We start from the raw sequence: 24,268 nt of genomic DNA on the forward strand, positions 1-24,268 counted from the left end.
CTTATCAAACTGGATGTAAAAAGCTTGACTAATTTTTTTTTTTAATCTAATATTTCATATAATCGTGATGATCCCTAAACACTTAAACTGGTGCTTGAATGGCCAAGATGGTTAAGTTGTTCGTTTATTGATGTGGGATCTGGAATCAAATCTGGTCAGTCTAAAACTCAGAAATTTTTCACAGGCAGTCTGTATTGAATACATCATGCTCCATCCTTCTTGATGATGGAGGTAAAAAAAAGTATTATTGATTATCTAGAGCAGGGATGGGCAACCTTTTTCTATGTAAGGGCCACATTTGAAACTTTCGAACTGACACAAACCACACATGAAACAAAAAAATTCAGATAAATTTCAAATATTTATTCTAATATTCATAACTTAACATAGGTCACATTAGGTGCAGGCATACTGTACTTAATGTGACTGCTGGAATTGATGCAAATGTAATATATCAGATATATTTGACTGAATATTTGTCATCAAGCTTATAACAGTTATAACAAGCTTTTATTGTACAAAACCATGTGTGACCTCAAGGTCAGTCCAGCATTGAAAGTAGCACGAAGTTGAAATGTTCTCATATGTGGCTTTTGTATTTATTACTGTCCAGTTCTAAGTCTGAATTGTTTTTAAAACATTAATAATTTTCTAGTTCAATCATTTTTAATTCCAATTTTGGAAATTAATAGTAGCATTTATTATTAAACAGAAATTCTAACTTTGATATTCAAAATTCGAAAATCCACATTAAAAATTCTATTTCCATAAAATTTCAAATATTTAACATACCTTTTTCTAAATTCAGATAAACCACAGTAAATTATTAGTATATGATTTGCAAAAAACCAAAAAATTAAATTCAATGATACAAAGCAGTGTTCATAAAACTTTAGAGCATATGAAGTGTCCAGTGAAGTCAGGTTAAATTACTATAGTCCTTGCAATTAGAGTTGGCCCTTGGATTGGTTTATTTTTGCATTTTTAAGAGGTGATAGAATTGTTTACGAATGCACATATACTCCCTTAGTCTTGAAAAGGTTGTTACCCCTTTTTCAAGACTAAATGAAGCCCAAGGGAGTATATATGCATTTGTAAACAATTTTATCACCCCTTAAAGATGCAAAAATAAACTAACTCAAGGACCAACTCTAGTTGCATCGAATATATATGAAGCGGGCTCTTGGTATTTAGTATAATTACAGATGACTGGATGTCAGTATTTTAAATTTTTATTTTATATAGCATTATATTGTTTTGTAATATTTTGTGTGATGTGGGCCACACAATATACTAATGTGGGCTGCAGATTGCCCATCTCTGATCTAGAGAAAGCAGAATTATGTCAATATTTCAACTTCAATATTTTGTTTATAAAATTAATTTAATGATGATGATTATACAATGAAATAAAAAGAAATAAGAACTGTCTTTTTGATGTTGTTCACATAAGTAGTTTTTAGCATTAACCAGATGGATAACACTTAAAAGACTGTTCTTATTTCTTTTTATTTTATGAACATTGTGGTATGACAAAATCATTTATTTCTCAATTATTTTTTAATTTCTGTAAACAAATGAAAATTATATCATATTAAACATTTATGTATAACTTTAATACGTTACAATGCAAATGTTTACAAATTAATTTTGGATACTATGGGTGCATTTACTTTTTGCTAGCTTTCAAGCTCACCGAGCTGACACCTAGCGCAGCCTGACATCATACTAGCACACTCCTAAAAGTATATACAGTAATGGATGCTGCCATCTTTGAACAAGCTTCAAGCTTGTTGTCATTGCTAGCATGCTCGGTGTGCTAGGAATGCTAGCAATGATGTCACAGGTGCGAAAAGTAAACGCCGTCCATGCTCATTGGTAGCTAACAAAAAGTATACAGGCTGAGCATGCTAGGGGTGAGATCGGAGCTAAAAGTAAACACACCCGTTGATTAAATTGTTTACATTGCAGTAATTTAATTTAATACTTAACATTATTAAGCAATATACTTAACATCAATAAAATCCAACAAAATTTAATAACAAAGAAATGTTTTAAACTACATTTAGCAGTCTTACTGTTTTGTTTTAGAACATTGAAAAACCTAAAGATGACTGCTAAATGTAGTGAAAAATGTTTGTCTGTTATTAAAGTTTGTTAAATTTTGCTAGATTTATTAACGTTGAGTCTGTTGTTTAATAGTATGTCCGATTTAACACTGTAGTAATTATTTGAAGATAAACATTTTAAATATATAAAATAATAAATAAAATATCACATTATGAAATATAAATAACGGAATAGTTTTCTAAACAAATTAATTAAAATTATGATAATTATGTATAATATAATTTCTTATTTTTCATCAAATAAAATTGAAAATATTTCATAAAATGGAAAACTGACAGATAAGACAGTTTTTAAAACTAGAATAATACATTATCCAAATATCCCGTTATGCATAGATCAAGCTTATCAGTAGGTTTTTCCCATGCTTTACTATACAAAACTCATAATTAAAAGATTAACAGTATATTTTCATAAGGATAAGAGAGAATTTTATTTCACCATTAAAGCTTTTTAATATTATATATGGTAACTAGCTGTTACCTGCGAATTTGCCCGCAGGGGTTTTGCAAGCAAATCCCATTTATATTCAGTATTTCAACAACCATAGTAATTGTTATATAACATCTACCACTGAGAATGATGAGAATTGCTAAGAATCAAACAAACTATTTTCAATTTGATCAATTTTCTGGAATGTTTACAGTCATTCTATAATCGAACCAATATGCAATAACAAATTCAAATTTAAAACGGTTCGAACATTTGATTAAAAAATCAAAATATATGAAAATATATGAAAATATTTATAACAATGTCTGAAATGTTATCAATTTAATACACCTAAGTACTCACTGAAGACTAAACGTAGTTGAAAACAAAAAGTTGCATCTAAAACAGTACAGTAGAATCTGTTTTTCTGGTTAAGCCTTAATCCTCTCCCTCTCCTCCATGGGAAGAATTTCCAAAAATCCCTTCTTAGTGTGCATTCTGATGTACCCTATGTACCAGATAGGGTACACCAGAATGCCTCATGGTGTACCCTACTAAAACGCAGATAAAAACAAAAAATCGCATCTAAAATAGTACAGTAGAAGCTGTTCTTCCGGTTAAGCCTTAATGCTCTCTTTCTTCCCCCGTGGGGGAATTTCAAAAAATCCCTTCTTAGTATGTGTTTTCATGACGTACCCTAACCGTGTACCAAATTTCACCTCTTTAGATTCAGCAGTTTGCTCTGGGCGATGATGAATCAATCAGTGAGTCAGTCAGGACAAGTAATTTTATATATTTAGATAAATATGTTTCTAAACATATGATGTATGTATGGATTACAATACTTCAGTGATAAATTTGGCACATTATCAAAATATTTTGGCAATAAGGAAGAACATTAACATTCTTCTAAGTAATGCTTCTGATGATTTTGTAAAAATTAATATAATAAAAATACAGTATCCCTCGCTTAACATGGTTTTGTTTAACACAGCATTTGATTAACATGCAAAATTAATTGTGGCAATCCCATTATATACATTGCAGATGTTTGATTAACATGGCTTTACCAGCTGCCTTTACTTAACATAGATACAGTATTTGATTAATGCTATTTTGATATACTTGGTAGCCATGTATACCATCATAGCATCAAGGGATTAATTAACATGTTAATCAAGGGATACCTGTATAATAAACTTAACATTACATAATAAAAGAAATTTGTAAATAAAAACATTAATTTAGTTTTTTCTTCTTTACAGTGCCATATAAAAATAAATTTTCTTATTCTCTTTTGCATTAGTTTCTTCATTATGAACAAGAATATCATTTACCTTCAGAATCAAGTGAAGAAATTGATATTGCAGATGAAGGATATGATGCTGATATTGAAATAGAAGAAAATTTATCTAGTAAGTATTTGAAATAATTACAATATTTATGCATTATAATTATGTATTATATTAAATTTAATAAGTGCTATTTTCAAAAATAACTTTTTACATAAGAATTTTGTAGCACAATGAATTGTTGTAAAAATATGTTTTAAAACATTTTTCAGAAAATTCTGCTTCCACTCAAACTAAAAGATCTCTTATTTGCAACAAAGAAATATGTAGAATCATTCTGAAATTTTTTGACTACTACAATAAAATATATAGTGAAAGTAATGAAAAATGGCAGTCATTGATATTATTCTATGTGCAACAATTTGTCATTTTGTGTCAAGCTGAGTTTGAAAATAGAATTATTTTACATAATAATAAAACATACAAGGCAAATTAAATTAAGAATAATTGTTTCCAAATTGAAATATAGATGTCGCCACTAACGTATCTACCGTTTAATATTGACGTAATTTGAAAATTTTAGTTTCGCACGTAAAACCAGATGGCGATACTAGACATAACTNTTTAAATATTTATATTAAAATAATAGTGAATGTCTCTTCCTTTATATTTCAGGGTATATTAAAAATTATTTTTAATAATCTTGAAAGTATTTTAGTTTCATCATTACCAGAATGTAGAGGTAAGATATTTACTTTATTCAAAATATCATTTATTCTGTTTAATGATTTTAGGATGTTAAGAATTTTATAACGAGAAAATTACTATTTGGTTATAAAATGATTGAAAAACAACATCACATTTATATTGGTTATCATGTTTAACATATTTGCTGTGATGAACTCGGTTCATTCAGTATAAAGCATACTTATATGGCAGATATACAAATGATATTCACTGTTAGCATTTATAAAACTATTGTTGTAGATTTCTTAACATTGAGTAAATAATGTATACTGTCTTATTTTGAGTTTCACTATATCTATAAATAATTCTTTTAGATTAAACTGGATGAAAAGAATTGGCCTGGAGTGGGACTCAAACTACAACTGCTGTTTACCATGCGGATGCATTGCCAATTATGCTAACCAAACCTCCAGTCCAATCTTGTCTTCCAGCATATATAACATTACGCTATAACCATCAAGATGACAGATTCAATAAATACATATAATATAATACCCATCAAAGATGAGGGATTCAATAAAGATCTTGAATACATAGGATCTACTAAATGATTCCTATGTAAACATCTAGCTGAGCATAGATATGAGATTACTAACAAGAAACATACTATAGCCCTTGCCATATATGCGACGGTAACAATATACACGCTAATCTCCATGATGCCACCATCATTAGAAAGACCAACCAGTTGGAACATATCAGAACACTGGAAACACTAGAGATTTTCAGGTCACAAGTGAAAGGGGTATGCATTAACTTCAAGGAGAAAAAGAGCATGTCATACACATTGTAAAGTACTGTATTCAAAACAGAAAGATATGCCAGTAATGTGTTCGGGACTATTGCTTGAAACATACGACCATTAACCTAACGAGTACTTTACACAGGTTTGTGGTTAGTATGCCAGGCCTGGACTTATGCATGCTCCAGAAAGTAACAATGTACGAGGATCAGTAAGGAATACAAATGTTTTTAATTTCAGTTCAATTATCCACTATGTACAAATTAGTAAGAACTAACAATAATTTATTCAATGAAAAAAAGCAATTCACAAGACCCGACACAAAATAATGTAATTTATCTTCTAATACTTATTAACTATTCCCCTAGGACTCGACAATATCAATCACTTAAGACTATGTACAATGAATCTTACGAAACTTCAATCCTATCCGTCACCTTAGTACTAGGAACCTTTCCCTTATCCAAGTTTCCTTCGAATCGCTACTTATCGCTATTCTCAGGACTTTCTTCTTATCTCTCGCTCTGGAATTCACCTCAATCTCTGTCTGGAGCTCACCTCGATTGTTGTCTCTGGTCTCACTCATTTTATGTTCTGTTCTGAGGTGATGTCACAATTACTTCTGGAACCACACTCTTCTCATTTACATACTTATACATCATCTAACAGTAGATTTGCATTTCTTGTCCTGGGCAACTTGTTTTCCGACATTTTTCACTAAATCCTTTTACAGTATTATTTTTGTTGTTTTGTACATGTTTGGGATGTTTATTTAATTAAGATTTTAGTGAGTCCTCTGCGTTTTGTGCATGTGGGTTTCCCCCCTTTTTGGGCGGAACTTCTTTCAAACTTCCGGCCTGGGAGCGCAAGTGCATGTTAGTTTTCCTATGGTACTTTGACTGGTCGGTGAGTTGGTTTTCCTTTTTTTTTTTTTTTTACCTTTGTCTTAACTAAACATAAACCCCAAAATAAAATAGAATTAAAGAAAAATAAGAATAAAACAATAATACAGCTCGGACTCAGTTCCTCACACCATGGCAAGCGTTTTATGATGGCATGTTCCCTTTTAATGAAAGTCTTTATGTACAATAAAATTGTATATGATAAACATAGTTTTGAACAGTGGTATTATAAAAAGGTTATGGATATTTATTGGTTGAAATTCATTCCTTTGTGTATTATGTCATTGTATTGTTCACACTGAACTGTTACATCACATTATCGCTAAACAGAAAAATGGTTTTTAAAGTATTGTTGTAAAATAATTTACTTACACATTTACTGTATACTGCAGGCATGAAATTTTACAGTAATTCTTTATTTTAAAATTTTTCTTTTTAGTTTTGTAATACATCATTGTTTGATTTGCATTCCAAATGTTGGAACATTAATTGATAAAGATCTTAGTATTAGATCAAAAACGTTAGTCAGTTTTGTTTTTTTACTGGAGAATTAAGGTATAAATGGGGTTATTTTACAGTTTATTGCAATTCATAGCAAATGTTTTTGTATACAAGGGGAGTCCAATATTAAAGGCCAAAATATACTAACATTATAATTAAAGAAAATATTTAATACATTCCTCCAAAACTACACACTTTTGGTATTTCTTGACATAATCGCCGTAAATGTTGAGACATTTATTCCAGCATGAGACACTAGTTTGAACGTCCCTTCACGGTACTGTTGCTTGGCAAGTTGCATGAAGTAATCTAGAACAGTGTCTTCCAATTCCTCCTGATTTGCAAAGCATTTCCCTACCAAAAATTTCTTTAAAGGTCCAAATAAATGAAAATCTAATGGGGCTAAATCTGGACTATACTCCACACATCAAATCAAACTAAACTGGTTGGCACAGCGGAATTGGGAGGTCCTGCAACATCCTCTGTATAGTCTAGATTTAGCCCCCCTCGTATTTTCATTTATTTGGACCCTCAAAGAAATTTTTGTTAGGGAAATGCTTTGCGAATCAGGAGGAATTGGAAGACACTGTTCTAGACTACTTCATGCAACTTGACAAGCAACAGTACCGTGAAGGGATGTTCAAACTAGTGTCTCATGCTGGGATAAATGTCTCAACATTTACGGCGATTATGTCAAGAAATAAACAAAAGTGTGTAGTTTTTGTGGACTGTATTAAATATTTTTTTTAATCATAAATGTTAGTGTAATTTTGGCCTGTACCTTTAATATCGGACTCGTATTATTACTAGTAATAGAAGTGTTAAAAACATTAAAGCTTTTGTTGATCTTATGTTTATAAACTCAAGTAAATAGAAAGTATGGCTATTACACTGGATATTTATATATAGTGTAATGCTTTATTTATTTATTATTTTTTGTAAATTTCTGTATTATAAAATATTGTTTAAAGAAATAATGAAATATTACCAAATTTTTGTACATTATTTTAAGGCTAGAAATTTATTAATTGTGTAATCGGACTATTCATATTTCATTAGCATTTTGATGATTAAGGTTAATTTTAAATTTAACAAATAATTTTAAAAATATTGAGAAAAGAAGGTTGATATAGAGTAGGATTTTAATCTTCAAATTTTTTTAAAATGAGAAGGTACATTAACAAATTATTTTATTTAAATTGATATTACTTTTCAATTCTAGATATACATATGATTTAGAATTAATAGTTAACTAATGACAATTAAATAATCAATTTTTAGTTGTAAAAATAGAAAGTCTCCTAATATACAAGGTCTGTTCAAAAAGTATCGGACCTTATTTTTTTCCGCGTAAACCAATGATGCGAGAGAGGCCTCCTTCGGTGGAGTTGTGGAGGGGACAGTCATGCACAGCCCTGAATTTTTTCCCGCCTGCAGAAAGCGTCAGTCGTTGGTAATCGGCGTATGAGTGAGGTCATGTAGTGCGCTCTCGTCGGATTTCACTAAGCTGGAAAATGACTGAACAACGTGAGCAGCGATATTACATCAAATTTTGCCAAAAACCTTGGCGATACCCGAGTGTAAACCATTCGCAAGATTCAGCAGGCTTTCGGGGACGATCCTCGAGGCCAAAAAAAGCGCGGCAGGTCCGCAGCAATATCAAAGGTCATGTTGACAGTTTTTTCGACTCTCGTGGGGTGGTGTGTCGTGAGTACGCACCACAAGGCCAAACCATCGCAAAGGAGTACTACCAGGAGGTCCTTCGTCGTCTTTCCGATACAGTGCGACGCAAACGACCGGATCTGTGGTCGATCAAAACTTGGCAGCTCCATCGTGATAACGCATCCGCCCATTCTGCGCATCTGATTCGGGCTTTCGTCGCCAAACACAATACTCCTGTGGTTCGTCACGCTCCGTACTCTCCCCACATGGCTCCGTGTGACCTTTGGCTATTTCCCAAGCTGAAAATGCCGCTAAAAGGAACCCGAATTTAGTCGAGAGAAGACATCGTGCGGAATGCGACGGACCGGCTGATGGCCATTCCAAAAGATGCGTTCCAGCAGTGTTTCCAGCAATGGCAGGAACGCTGGGAGAAGTGTATACATTACCAAGGAGACTACTTTGAAGGGGATTAGGGTTTTGTACCTCAAAGTCAATAAATTTATTTTTGCCGACCAAAGGTCCGATACTTTTTGAACAGACCTTGTATAATAGAATATTTTAAATCAAACAAATTATGCTAATTTGGTATATGTATATTTAAATATATATATATCAAAATTTAATCAAAAAATTAGTTTTGGGATTGTTTTTATGGTAAAATAATCTGATACAATGATTAAGCCTTCATAGCGTAGTAACTAATTTTATGAAATAAATTTTATCTATTAATAAAGATATCTTAATGGTATGATTAGTTCACGAGGTTAGTAAATTTAGTTTTTATTTTTGTATTTTAATTCTACAGAACTTCAAGGATACATAATGGAATTGTTTTTTCTTGTTGGTCAATATTCAATAACAGAAGAAGAACTGCAGTTATTTTTCAACTTCTTCAAAGTTTCACTTGCTCCAGTGGTATGTATGATTGTAGATAAATGTATAATATATAAATTTTTATTTCTTACTTATGTGATTTGATTAGAATACTATATATTGAACTTATTCTTTTTTAAATAAAAAAAAAAAACACTTATGGCCTGTCATTTGTCAGATTAATGAAATGTCAAAAAAAGTTTGAAACATAAACAAAATGTCTTAAAAACTTCTATTGTAAATTTTTCGTCCAATGGCAATATTTATAATTAAATAAATATCTGAAGTCTTTTATGTGAAATTTTTTAAAAATTATTCACAAGCAAAAGCTACAGTTAGGCTACCAGAAAGTGGCATCCCAATATGAAAAAACAGATACAGTAAAACCCTGTTAAGATATTTTTGAAGGGACTGTCTTGGAAAAATGTCTTAAATGAGAAAACATCTTAGGTGGGAATGGCAAAAAAAACTTTTTTTTTAATTCAGATATTTGATTACAGAAGGGGTACAGTGAGATGAAATAGCTACAGCTTTTTAAAGTTTTGGCCTAAAGTGGCCTGCTTCTTGTTTTTACTGCAAAGTTCTAACAGGTAAGAGTCTAGGAAAAAATTGCATAATATTTGGTCCAATACAGTATGTAAAATATATATATACGACTGAGTCCCAGAAACTTGACTCTCAGTAACTCGTCATTCTATAAAACTCAGTGTATTATTCAAAAATAAAAAATAGATGCAATCTAATTTTTACCTTTATGACTTAACTCTAGGATCAAATAAGTTGTCATTATTCACTGGCAACATTTGATAATAGCATCAATTCCATGTGTTGACAAAGAACATAAGCCCACCAGTGGACAAGCGATCCCATTCCCTGAACACTGGGAGTTCAGTTGTGCATTCACACCTCACCAGGAAAAGCTGGCCAGGTGGAATTTTCCAGGTTTTCTCCACATGTGTAATGCCTGAATAGGGACCAGTTACCCTTAAAAAGACTTCCCAGAAGGCATCTCCTTAGGCAGTTTGCCCAAGTGTTGCATTTCTATAACTTAACAAAAACAAAGAACATAACTCTTCTTCCAAGGTGTTATTGCAAAATGTCATGATGTAAATATCACTAATTTGAAAGTAGCTACTGAAATGCCAAGAATTTTTAAAATTAAAATTTAACTACAAATAGAAATAGTCACTATTCAAGAAATTTAAAATTTTGGGAGGAGTAATTTTCGAATTCAAATAAAAAATTATTTACAGTTGAAGTTTATCAGCCAATCAATTTCAATTTCCAAATGTTAAATGGATGGGAATCCAAGTAGATCAGTTAGAAATTGGCTAACTGTGATATTGAATCAAACTTAACAAATTTCATTTGTAATTTAAATTTTGACAATTTCAATTTTAAAGTTTGTTAGTATTAGACCATTAAATTAAATACATAAATTTCAGTATTACAGTAGAGCGTCGTTTATCTGAATCAATTGGGAACTGGGGTTGTTCGAATAACTTATTTTTCGGATAACCAATTATGTACGAAAAAATATATTAATTTATCCCGTGTTGAAATTTTTCTCCATTGCGTGTCGCTTTGCATTGAATTTTAGTCGATGTTAAGCCTAACAAAGACTATTGTATCGTTAAAAATTATTTTTTTATTTTGTACAAACAAAATAAATATATTGAAAAATATAAAAACAATAAAAAATTATACTTCAGAAGTTAATTTAGTATCAAAAACGTAAAATATTTGAGTAGCCGAAGACATAGCCAAAGATTACAGCGCCACAGCACTGGCAAAAATTTAAATTTATCGACTGGAATTCCTTCGGATAACCGACCTTCGGGTAAACAACGCTCTACTGTAATTTTAATATCAGTAATATTGAATGTTACACCACTCTTCTATTGAGACTATAGGATCACTGTGCTTGCAGCTTCTGAGAAAAACACTATTGGATCACTGATGTGATCATTTTAAACACACAAAAATTGCTTTACAGATCAGATATTTTGTAACATCTTATATGGGAATTTTTAACATGTGTTATGGGTGAAATGATGGGACTACAGAATTTGAATAACTTAAATAGAAAACAACTCATGTAGGAACATCTTAACTGGGTTTTACTATAATAACACATTAAAAAGGGGAAAAATAATAAAAATACAAGACATAAGAATTACTGAAAGTTTAAAATTATAATAAAATAGGTAAATAAAAATATGGAAATATTGTATATATGTAAAATTACAAAATAAAATTTTAGCAATTATACATAAAATGATAAAAATTGATTATACATAGGTTTATTTTTGTTATAAACTTACATATAATTGTTTTTTATACGCACAACACAAACAAGTTTTCTACAGATTATTTTTAACAGTATCATAGTTAAAATAAAGGTAACTTTTGCATTAGCAGTAGATTTGACAGTTCATTTAAAGAAGAAATGTTGAATAAGATGGATCCAGTAGGCTCAGAATATATATAATTTTGAGTGTGTCTATTAAAACATGGCAGATAATTTATTTTCTAATTATACTTTGTTTATCAAAATATCGGGAGGGGGAAAGTAACATGTTGAAGTAAATTATATGGTCTTCTAAGGTTGTTGAATTTTTTTTCTTAATAAAAAAGTTCTAGATATGCTGTAGACATTTCCTTAGCTAAATCATAACCATATAATTTATACCCATTTAAGAAAATTATAATAATATAATAATAAAACAAATTATGATTATAACAACAAACTAATTATTAAACTTGTTATGAAACTTGAATTTGGACTAATAAATATCTTTCAAAACATCATTAAATAGGGGTACTTTAATTATGATCACTTGATATTTACAAGAATAATATCATGAATTAGGTTAAATGAATAATATGAACATCAGAACTGTATTTCTATAATAATATATTTTAAAACAAGTAAAACGGCAAAGCTGTATTTGGGACAAGACTATGTCTTGAAGACTCACTACTAAGTGGGATCACTTCGACACGCACCGCAGGTCTCATTCTCCAATCTTCTTTGGTTTTGAGAACAATCGTTCAAACTTCGCCGGCTATGGCCACAACCATGCAGTTGTCCACAATGTATTTTTGGTGAAATTAACCTGTCTAATGTCGAAATTTCTCATTTCTCTTTGTTGCATGTCGACCCGGGTTGAATTTTTATCCATGCCTAACGAAAATTTCCCATTTTTGAAAAAATAATCATGGCTATTGTATCTAAAATTATTTTTTTATGTTGCACAAACAAAATATATAGTTACAATTTTTGTAATAACTCAGGATTATTTCTTCAAAATTCAAAGTTTGGACTATTTACAAAAAGTCAAAATAACTTTTGAGTCCATCTTTATCCTTCTAACACTACCACAGAAGTAACAGTCTTAAAAAAATTTTTGCTTTGAAGAACTCTTCTAAAAACACAGATAAAAAATTTGGTAAAAACAACTTCACAAGGTTAAAAAAGATCAAGTGTCAGCCTTTTCTTGTAGGTATCTGACACTTTTACAATNAGTACGCTAAATCAATGAGAATCCTGAGTTTGTTTCTTCCGTTTTATAATAATATAAAACTTTTAAAATGAAATCTCGTGACAGGTGGTATTACACACAATTTTAGCTTTGTATTAATGTGTCTCACTGATTAGTGTTTTTCGTGGGGAAAAATTACACAACTCGTTGCTGAAATTTTTACATGTTTGAACGTGTGTTGTGACGAAAAACAAAGTAAAACGCTTGATCTTTTTTTAACCTTGTGAAGTTGTTTTTACCAAATTTTTTATCTGTGTTTTTAGAAGAGTTCTTCAAAGCAAAAATTTTTTTAAGACTGTTACTTCTGTGGTAGTGTTAGAAGGATAAAGATGGACTCAAAAGTTATTTTGACTTTTTGTAAATAGTCCAAACTTCGAATTTTCAAAATATATATATTAAGAAATGTAAAAAAAATTATACTTCAAAAGTTAGTTTTAATATAAAATTATAACAACTAGCGCCATCTAGTTTCAAAAACATTCCGATGCCGAAATGAGAGATCTCAGGTCAGCATGTCGGGAATAACACAGGACAGGTAAATGGGTTTTTTCAAAGATTTGTTTGTCAAAATTCAGTTTTGCAACATTTGCATTTCCAACTTCCCAACGAGCAATGCATGCACAAATGTTGCACTAGTGTCTGTTTGTAGAAAGAGTGTCACCATTTTGTATTTTATTTTGACTTGGTTCTCGGTCCCGAGTACCTACAAGTCTGGTTTTTTTTCATGCACACATGATTTGGAGACCTAATACTCTGCCAAATTGCAACTCCTGACAAGTAGTCCTTTATACCTTTAAGCTTTACCAGGACAGCACTACGATTTTATAAACAAGACATAGTCTTGTCAATAAAAAGTGAGAAGAGATGAAAATTTTTAGCATTTTGTGTCATTTAACATTAGATTCAAGTATGTGATTATATTGATGGTATTTAAAAAAGTCATTACTCTAGCAGTTGTAATCTCAAGCCTGGGTTATAAAATTTAAACCTACTTTAATATTAAATAGTTGAAACAGTTATTGAAAATGAAACTATTTTACAACAATGCTGCATTTATTGTAGATTAATGTTAGTTTTGGTTTGTAACAACATTCATGTCACAAATTCTAATATAATTATTTGCATACAAAAATAACAATATTTTCAATACATTATTATACCTAATTTATTTGATTTATATTTTGCAAGATTACATATAAAATCATTTTCTTATATGTAATGATATATTTGAGAAAAATGTAATTGACAGCATAGTTGAGAAGCAGAAAATGAAGATTTATTTAGCAAATTAGTTCATGAAAACATCTGAATTTGTTAATTATTGTTATGTATTAACCTTTGACTTGTGTGATAAAGCAGTAAACTTTGAGGGAAACAATTTGCAAGTAATGATAATGTAGATTTTTAATATTTAAAATTGAAGTGCTATTAGGTAAGATTTTAATATATCAAGTATATTGAAAATTTTTTAATACTTACTACTAGATTTATAATTCTATAACAAAATTCTATGTGCAAGTGTAACTTTATTTTTTATTGATCAATTTTATATTTTAGTAATTAAATAAATTTTATATGAAACGTAATGAAGGCTACTATATTATTTCTTTTTATTTATATTTTTGATAGGATACACTTTTAAATGGATTAAATAGGTTGATCAAATCTCTGCCTAAAGCACCATCTGAATATATAATCTTTCCAACAAAGAATATTTCTAATGTGTCAGAAAATTATGACGATGATAGCTTCAATTTACTTCAAGTGGAGGATCATCATCCATTAAAAATAAGGCTTTCTTTACTTGATAATTCAGAAACTGAACTGTGCTCATGGAAATGTGCTACAGCTTTATTTCCTTTATGTGATGATTCAATATGGCATCCATTTGAAAATGGATTCTCAGTAACTTTATGGTTATCAATTGGTTCTCCTTTAGTTTCAAAAGATTACAGTCATGAAGTCTCAGAACATTGGAAAGATAAAGGTAATAAATAAATTTTTAATGTATTGGATTGGTCAAAAAGTTCATGCAGTTTTTAGCATGTAAATAGAAAGTTTATTTTATGGAAGGAAATATCTTTATTCAATAATACAATTTTCCTCATTGTGCAACAAGGATTATCATCAATTAAGCATTTTACTGTACCTGGTAATTGTGAATCTACTTTGGCTGGCCAGAGCATGGTGCATTTTGGAGTTAAATCTCCAGAATGAAATATCACAAACTAATACTGGCACATGTGTTCTTTGATGGTATTCTCCCTGTACACCTTACATAACTTTTTATAAGTTTGCACTGCATTTTTTCCTTTTTTGAAATAAAACAGCATTATATTCTCTTTTATTGTATATTTATCTTTAAAATTATGCCAATATTATAAAACAAGCCTAATTTTCAAACTTTTTGGTTTGGATGTATGGTTAAATGTTAGTTATCAAATAACCAGGTGCTTTCAAGATTTGAACTGAAAACAGTTACATTTCAGAGCACCTGAAGTCAACTATTGCAAAAACTGCACAAACTTTCTGGTCATCCCAATATTATTCCAGAATATTCGGCTCAACTTAAGAATGGTAAATTTATAGAATCAGGATGAATTATAACTGTTGGTAATAAATACATATGTTTATTCCAAAATTAAAAACTAAAAGTTCCAATAAACGTAGATTATATTGATATCCCAAAGCCTGATGTATCTAATAATATAAGCCATTGATTGTGTGTCTGTATATCTGTAACGGTATGCTTAGAATGGCCATTAGGGATGCCCCTAGCTATTATTTAAAATAAGAATAAACGCAGTTTTTGCATTTTCACTGCATTTTAGTGGGGTATGCCATGAGAATGCACATTAAGAAGGGATTTTTTGAAATTCCCCTCATGAGGGAAAGGGTTAAGGATTACCTTGAAGAACTCTGCTTCTACTGTACTATTTTAGATGCGGTTTTTTTTGTGTTTTTGATTGTGTTTTAATAGGGTTTGCCATGAGAAATTCAGTTTATTATTATTTTTATTCATAATATTAATTTATTATAGGGACCTTGAATAAGTTCTCGCTGTTTTTTAACAGATGGCGTTACCAGAACCACGTGTGTTTATTTTTAGATGGTGACGCATCTGTAAGGAAGTACAATAAGCAACCTTGAAATTCAGTATATGTCATTTCACCAAAGTGTAAACAACTTATTTTTTCATTGTGTTAAACATGTAGAGTTTCATGCCAAAAAAATAATATTTGCAAGGAATTTTATTGCACTATTTTATTCAAAAAAAATCTGCAGCTGAAGCACACAGAATTCTTGTTGAGACTTACAGTGACCATGCTCTGTCAGAAACAACATGCAGAGATTGGTTTAGATGCTTCAAAAATAATGATTTTGATGTTGAAGATAAAGAACGATCTGGCGCACCAAAAAAGTTTGAAGACGAGGAATTAGAGGTGTTACTTCGTGAAGGCTCATGTCAGACGCTAGCTAGCTGAACTTGCAGAATCATTAGGAGTTGATCACACAACAGTTTCAAAATGTTTAAAAGGATTAGGAATGATTCAAAAGCAAGGACATTGGGTGCCGTACGAGTTGAAGCTGAGAGACGTTGAATGGCATTTTTTCACGTGTGAACAGCTGCTTCAACAGCAGAAAAGGAAAGGTTTTCTGCATCATATTGTGACAGGCGATGAAAAATGGATACTTAATTAATGTGCTTTCTCACCACACTGGGTTGTATATACTGTACTTCACAACTATCTACAATTAACCAGTAACCGGTGCGAAATTCTTTAAAATCAGCGAACGTTTTCGATTTTCTACCTGGGATCTTCTTCAGGCTTACATTTTTATATCTTTCGTGTGAAAGATATAAAAACACCGGTTACTGGTTATTGTAGATAGTTATGTTCGCACCGGTTACTGGTTAATTGTAGATAGTTGTGAAGTATAAAAATGGATACACTACAATAACCCTAAGCGTAGAAAATCGTGGGGTAAGCCCGGCCATGCATCAACATCGTCAGCAAGGCCAAACATCCATGGTTCGAAGCTTCTGCTCTGCATTTGGTGGGATCAGCTAGGTGTAGTTTATTACGAGCTGCTCAAACTAAACGAAACCATCACAGGAGATCACTATCAACTACAATTGATGTGTTTGAGCCAAGCATTGAAGGAAAAACGGCCGCTATATGAGCAGAGACATGACAAAGTGATTTTGCAACATGACAATGCTCAGTCACATGTTGCACAACCAGTGAAAACATACTTGGAAACACTTAAATGGGAAGTCCTACCCCACCCACCGTATTCACCAGACATCGCCCCTTCCGATTATCACTTGTTCCGATCGATGGCACATGGCCTTGCTGAGCAGCACTTTCGTTCTTATGAAGATGCCAAAAAATGGGTTGATTCTTGGATAGCCTTAATAGACGTGTCATTTTTCTGACATGGAATTCAAATGCTGCCAGAATGTGGGAGAAAGTAGTGGCTAGTGATGGACAATATTTTCAGTGATGTGTTTATTACGACTTTTTTTAAATAAAGTGTTAATTTTCACAAAAAACAGCGAGAACTTATTCAAGGTCCTTATATTTATAGTATGGAATGACACCACTGCTGCTAGAATGCCCATTAGGGGGTGTCCCAGGCTATTAGTTGATAATAAGTCAAACAATCGCCATAGGTAATTGGGTTAATATTATGCTATAATTAACAATTAGAAACTAAGTAATTTGGTACTAAAGGTAGGCATTAAATACTATCTCTTATCTAAATTAATAATTATATAATTTATTAAATAATTTTGAACATTTTGGAAGAAAAGAAAAAACAGGTTCAAAATAGGTTGCAGGTGCAAGTCCTACTTTGGGCTTTCCAGTGCAGGACTTGAACCTGCAATCTCTGCTTACTGTGTGGTGCACTTGCCAGTTATGCCATCTGGACCCCAACCATCTTTTCTTCCAGAATGTTCTAAATTATTTAATAAATTTTTATAATTATTAATTTAGATAAGAGATGGTGCCTACAGTCTACCTCTAGTACCAAATTACTGTTTTTAATTATTAATTATAGCATAATAATAGCTCAATTAATTATGGTGATCATTTTGCTTAGTAAATATAGATCATAAAAACCCTAGGAAAAGAGTCATAATCTATTTTACTTTTATTTTCTTACATCAGAGATGATGTACAAAATCAGCTCCATTCTCAGCCATACAATTATTGAGATGCCTAAACATTGACTGGTTTTTTACTCCAAATTTATAGGCTGATTTCTAATAGCATTGTAAACATTCCTTGAACTGTTCTTGTAGCTCTGCCATTATTGTAACAAGTGAGGAGTAGACAATGGATTTCGAACAACCCCAAAAAATAAAAGAAAAAGGAATATTTAAATTAGGTGCCTAGCAGAACTGACTGATCTACCCCTTCCTAGCCATCTTTCAGAAAATTTCTGATCAAGTTGTTATTTGTTACAATATTAAAATGACAAGGTATTCCATTGTATATGAATCAAATGGTTGTTGCTGATGCTACTGAAAATCTTTAACAATTTAGAAAAAATATTTTCTATCAGATTTACAAAAAGGATCAGTATGATTCTCCTGAGAGTGGGTTTGGCAAAATATAAAGATCAAACTAATCACTTGAGAACTGATATTGGTGATGAGATTACAAAATTTTGTATGGATTGTGCCCAATTCGATTGTGCTAGTTACTAAAATTGAATATCCTGTTTATTGTAAATATTTTTTCATTTATAAAGAGAATATTGGACAGGAATGGTGTTTACCACACATTTCTGAAAAATCAAGTAGCATTATTCTAATCTAGTGGAAAATTGATAGATGTCGGAGTTTTAACACACTGAAAATAGTAGGGAAGAAGACAGTTTTCTGAAAAATTTGCATGACAATTGTTTGAGAAAGTTCAAGTTTACAAGAAAGTGTTCTTCAGCTAACTTGCTGATAATTTTATTATACAATATGGATTACTATCTTTGTTTTGTGGTGTTCATATTGATGGCCTTTCTCCATCTGTTTGCATCGCCAAAAAATTCTTGTCCTCCGAGATTCTGATGAATATGGATAAATATTTTCCCATTTAGAATTTAGTGACCAGGAAAGGCTTCGTAATAAAGACAGTGTGTTTCTGTTTTGTTTGATTTGTATGACCATAAAAAAATGAAATGTCTGTCAACACTTTCAAACTGTAATTATTTCTCATTTTTCAGTTCTTCAGTTTGGCCCAATGAAATGTTCATCTGCTTATGATCAATAAGCGCCGCAGGAAGTTGATCATTTTCAGGATACGACACCTGTTATCAAAGAGTTTTGAAATGGGCCCATCCGATTCATGACAAAATTGGAATGAGGATGTTGGTTGAGGGAGATTTAAGTGGTGTCATGTGACTCTTTTATAGACTCTCATCTAAATGTCAAATTTCCAGCAACCAGGTTGCTGGAAATTTCATGTTTAGGTGAAAGTCTATATAAATTGTTCCAGTTTACTGTGATGGTTTTATATGTGACTCTTAATTGACAAACCAATTGATGCTTGCTTCTTTATTCCTGCTTATAGCGTGAGATTTTTTATTTTAAAGTTGTGAAGTTACAGTAATTATTTATGAAAAAATTATGATTATATCTTTTATTTCAATCAGTTTTTNCTTAAAATAGTGTTTCTATTGAGAAATAATATTTTATACTATATGCCATGGGTGGTCAAACCTTGCCATAATAGGAGCCATACACTGCCTATTGGAAAATCTAAATGTCAAATTTCCAGCAACCAGGTTGCTGGAAATTTCATGTTCAGGTGAAAGTCTATATAAATTGTTCCAGTTTATTGTGATGGTTTTATATGTGACTCTTAATTGACAAACCAATTGATGCTTGCTTCTTTATTCCTGCTTATAGCGTGAGATTTTTTATTTTAAAGTTGTGAAGTTACAGTAATTATTTATGAAAAAATTATGATTATATCTTTTATTTCAATCAGTTTTTTTCCCTTTTAACATTTTTTTAATATTTATTTTGTTGTACTTTGATTGAAAAAAACAAAAATAAACATATCAACTTTCACTTAGCTCAAGTTTCATGGACTGACATCAGTTTCATTTGTAATTGGAGAAGGAAGTGTTTTCTTTCAAGGTCAGTGTATTAAGAGTTTATTATTTTAGCTTGTGATTCTTAGTAGAGCTGCCATCCACCCTACTGCTATTGTCAACAAGCTGTTAATTGTAAATAAAAGCTCTGGCTTCTGTTCCGATGTGATTATTGCTATCTCTCTTACTGTTGTCCCTTCTTCTCTATGTTCAACTCCTAATTTTCAAATATCTTTTGTTATTGCACAAGTTATGTATATAATTTGTTTGATATGGCTCTTTGAACACTCTATTGTTGACTTTTTTTTTCTTTGTTAAGTATCGCATCTTATTCTTCTGACATGCTGTATTTGTTCAAGGTTTACTCTGATCAAAGAATGAAGCAACACAAGTCTTTATAAACACACACTCCCCCTAACAACTCAGTTTACTTTTATTAAAATTTAAATAATTAGTAAAAGTTATTTCTTAAAAACTTATTTTAGTGGGAGGTTTTCAGTGAAGCTGTGACACACATTGCCAATGCTATTAGAAATCAATTAAATTTCAATTTTATTGTTTTCCTTGGAAAAATATTAGCACAATACATTGTTTTAGATGTTGAATGCTGTGAATTTTTACCACAAACTCTTATTGATCCAGACTTGTGGGGCACTGTACATTGCTTGTTTTTGAATTATAAATTTTTTTCAAGTGTAATCTAGTATTATTTTTAATCTATCATATTTTTTCTGTAATAGAAACTTGATTTCAATATTAAAACATAATATATTTGTAATTATAAAATTAATTCATTTATTTATAATTACTTACTACATAGGTTCATTTATTTCAATGTTATCATCTGAAGAAACGGATTGTCAAATGAAGAGAGTTGGCACCTTGCATGTACTTTCAATTGGAACTGAATTAATGTTTGAAACTTGGATTGATCCTCAGTGTGGAAGCTTAATTTTCAGGTAAATTTTTTTATAATANTTGTTCATTTATGTATTTACACTAATAAAGCAGTTGAAAGTTTAGCAGTTTAGATTACAGTTACAGCAGGTAGTTGCTGTTTTATATCTATATCATAATATATTCAGTACAAACAAACAACTTACTTAGATATGACAAATTATATATAATTAGTTAATTAACTCAGAATTAACTTACACAATGAATAATTTAGAAGTATATAAGACAGCATATACAATTCTAATATTTATAATTCTACATAAAACTTAGAAAAATGATAACTAGTATGAACTAACTTTACATGAACACTAATTTAATAATAAAATAATTAAGCATTATTTACATCAGAGATAGGCAACCCGCGGCCCGCGTTGCATAAAATATATATATAAATATATCGATTTCATAGCTTAAGTATGCAGCAAAAATTCAAACATTATTTTCTACAACTTATGTATTGTGAATACTTTTTCCTGCAATGAACTTAGTAAAAATTAAAACAAGAAACCGACTAACAGACTCACATTGAAACTAATTTAAAACTAGCAGTGACTAACGTTTAATCAAATATTTTCGATACATGTTTACATCAGTTCTAAAAGCTAAATTAAGTATACCTATTCTAATTTATAATTATATATGAATAAATAATTGTGATTTACATTTTCCCTCCTCTTTTATCTTGTATGCGGCCCGCGTCAGTTAAGTTTTGAAATGCGGCCTTACACATAAAAAGGTAGTCCATCCCTGATTTACATGTGCATTATATGATGACCACCCACATAGTTTAATAAGAAATGATTTATTTAGTGAGACTTTTATCATATTTTATTAAAAAATATTTATTTTGTATGCATAAAACATAATGAAATATATCAAAATACTAATGAACTAATTAAAAGTTTAATTATTGTCATATGTTGTATACCTGTGCTTCTCAATTTTTTTGACCTTTGGCTCCTTTTGAACTTAATATTTTTCTGTAGTCCTCCATACAGAGTAATAGCAGCTCACTCTGATAAATTTTGCATTGCAGATGATATTGTTAATGTTAAATCACATAACTTTCAATTTTCAGATTCAAAATGTATGTACATATGGTATTACTATAAATAATTGTTATTTTTAAAAATGCTTTAAGTTTAACTCCACACTCAATTTTACATCAGTTTCAGAGGTGAGCAAATGTTGGTGCTGAATTGAAGTTTCACTGTATACACACACTATACATCAACATGCAATAAGTCTATATTTTAATAGTAAACATCTTTCAAAAGAAATGAAAATGACATGATTTACATACACACAAAACATTTGACATGCCTTCATTTACAAGAAACAAATGTATGTTTATTGTCTGATAACCAATAAAATGTTTTAGGTTCAAAGTTTCCCTATCAAATTTACTTTCATATTTAATTTAAACATAACATCTTAATAATTTAAATACATTTCTCTAATAATTTACTTATTAAAGTTTAGTTGTTTTCATTTTAATATTTTATTCTGACTATGGCCCTTTATAAAGTTTCTCTGGCTCTTCAAAATCAATTTTCCTTGAAATGCTCTGTGTTTTTTAACCAGAACACTTCCTTTCTTGAAATGTTCCTTAAAATAGTGTTTCTATTGAGAAATAATATTTTATACTATATGCCATGGGTGGTCAAACCTTGCCATAATAGGAGCCATACACTGCCTATTGGAAATACATGAGTGGTGCCACATCTATTAGAATGCCAATTGGAGAGCTACATTCTCTGTTTATAGTATTTTAACTATACATATAATTATCACTGTTATTTTATACTTTTTTACCTAATTGTCATAAAGTACCCGTAATCATTTAACTCTATTGACTTTATGAATATGCCCTAAGTTTTCAGTTGCCATTCAATATTAAGTTGAGTTTCACTTACAATTTCTATGTATTATATTACATTATATAATAGTCAGAAAAATTACAAAAATATTATATATATATGTAAGTTCTTAAAAAGAAATTGTGTAAGTATGTGGGAGTTGCAGTAAGGGTCTAAAAGAGTTACATGCAGCTTGTGAGCCACATTTTGGCTACCCGTTATATGTGGATCATAAGTAATGTGAGATAATTTAAGAATATGTAAAAAAATGTACAAGGTATTTTCATTCTTTCTCTCTCTCTCTCTCTCTCTCTCTCTCTTTGAAGATGATAATTTCATTATTTAAACTGAAATAAGAGTATTAAAATTTAAGTTAGAATTTTAAACATTTATTTATATTAAATAAAACTGTTAATATTTTGTAATACTGCTAATCTGCTATAAAATCTATATTTTTAATTAGTGCAGTAAAACATTTTTTATTTCAAGAAGTTATTTGGAAAGTATTATGTAAAAAAACTGGAAATTAAACATGTCTTTTTTTATGTTAGAATTACAAAATGTGCATCAGATGGGAGTTATTATTGTTTAGCTGAAACCTCTTGTCATAAACTTATTGAACCACATAAATGGCAACATATTACAATTAACTATAAACAAATTAAAAAAGAAGAAACCATAGCAGATGTAAGTTTATTTTTTATAAAGTAAAATAATCTAAATTAAAGGGATTTTTAATTAATCGATAAATTTTAAAATAATAATATTTTAGAAAATTGATCAGAAATAATGAATGACTAAATGTATTAAATATGTGATTAAATGTATAAAATATGCATTCATTATGAATATGTTTTATTTACTCTACAGTAGCTATTTTTGAAAATATATCTTAACTGTATTATTAATTGGACTAGGTTTTTATTTTATTTATCATTTATACTTAGGATAGCAAACAGTTAAATGATCTTTATAGAAGTTAAAAATAGAAAATATATAAATATATAATTACTCTCCTAGAAATTGCAAGTTTGTTCCTCTTAACAGTTGACAGCATAACTTTTATTATAAAAATATAATGAAATAATCAAATTCACATTATATTATTATAGCAGGGGTGCACAACCTGCGGCCCGCGGGCCACATACGGCCCCTTATCAATGTTTATGCGGCCCGCGGACGGTACAGGCCAAATCCCTTCTTTCGAAGTTTCTAAGTGTAGAACTTTTCCCTTTCACAAAGTCATTAGCACCCAACTGTTTTATAACTTTCCCTGAAGTCAGAAATGGGGGGTCGTTCTATAAATAAGTCTATTTCTAGCTAACACTTTCTGGTTTAGATATCGAATATTCTAAGTCTAATACATAGTATTATAACGATTTTTTGAAGAATCAAATAAAATAAAATGATGTTAGAACGACATTTCCGATGTTATCAGGAAGTTTCTATTTTGGCGGGAAATCTTCAATTTTATGCTTCGGAAAACTTGCTTATTCGTCTAAATAGCGTCAAATAACAAAAATAA

The 24,268-nt window shown here is 30.3% G+C and overlaps 1 protein-coding gene across 1 annotated transcript in view; it reads left to right on the forward strand.

Annotated features, from left to right (window-relative positions):
- Window positions 1-24,268, forward strand: part of LOC111637404 (lysosomal-trafficking regulator-like) — a 60,374-nt gene that overhangs the window by 21,927 nt on the left and 14,179 nt on the right. The window contains exons 10-15 of the mRNA XM_023382888.1: window positions 3,866-3,974; window positions 4,501-4,593; window positions 9,211-9,320; window positions 14,453-14,810; window positions 20,748-20,886; window positions 23,295-23,430. Coding sequence (XP_023238656.1) covers window positions 3,866-3,974; window positions 4,501-4,593; window positions 9,211-9,320; window positions 14,453-14,810; window positions 20,748-20,886; window positions 23,295-23,430 — 945 coding nt within the window. The remainder of the gene's footprint in view (window positions 1-3,865; window positions 3,975-4,500; window positions 4,594-9,210; window positions 9,321-14,452; window positions 14,811-20,747; window positions 20,887-23,294; window positions 23,431-24,268) is intronic.

This window comes from Centruroides sculpturatus, unplaced genomic scaffold, assembly GCF_000671375.1.
Source record: "Centruroides sculpturatus isolate CEXI.00-Female unplaced genomic scaffold, Cexi_2.0 scaffold53, whole genome shotgun sequence".
Lineage (NCBI taxonomy): Eukaryota > Metazoa > Arthropoda > Arachnida > Scorpiones > Buthidae > Centruroides > Centruroides sculpturatus.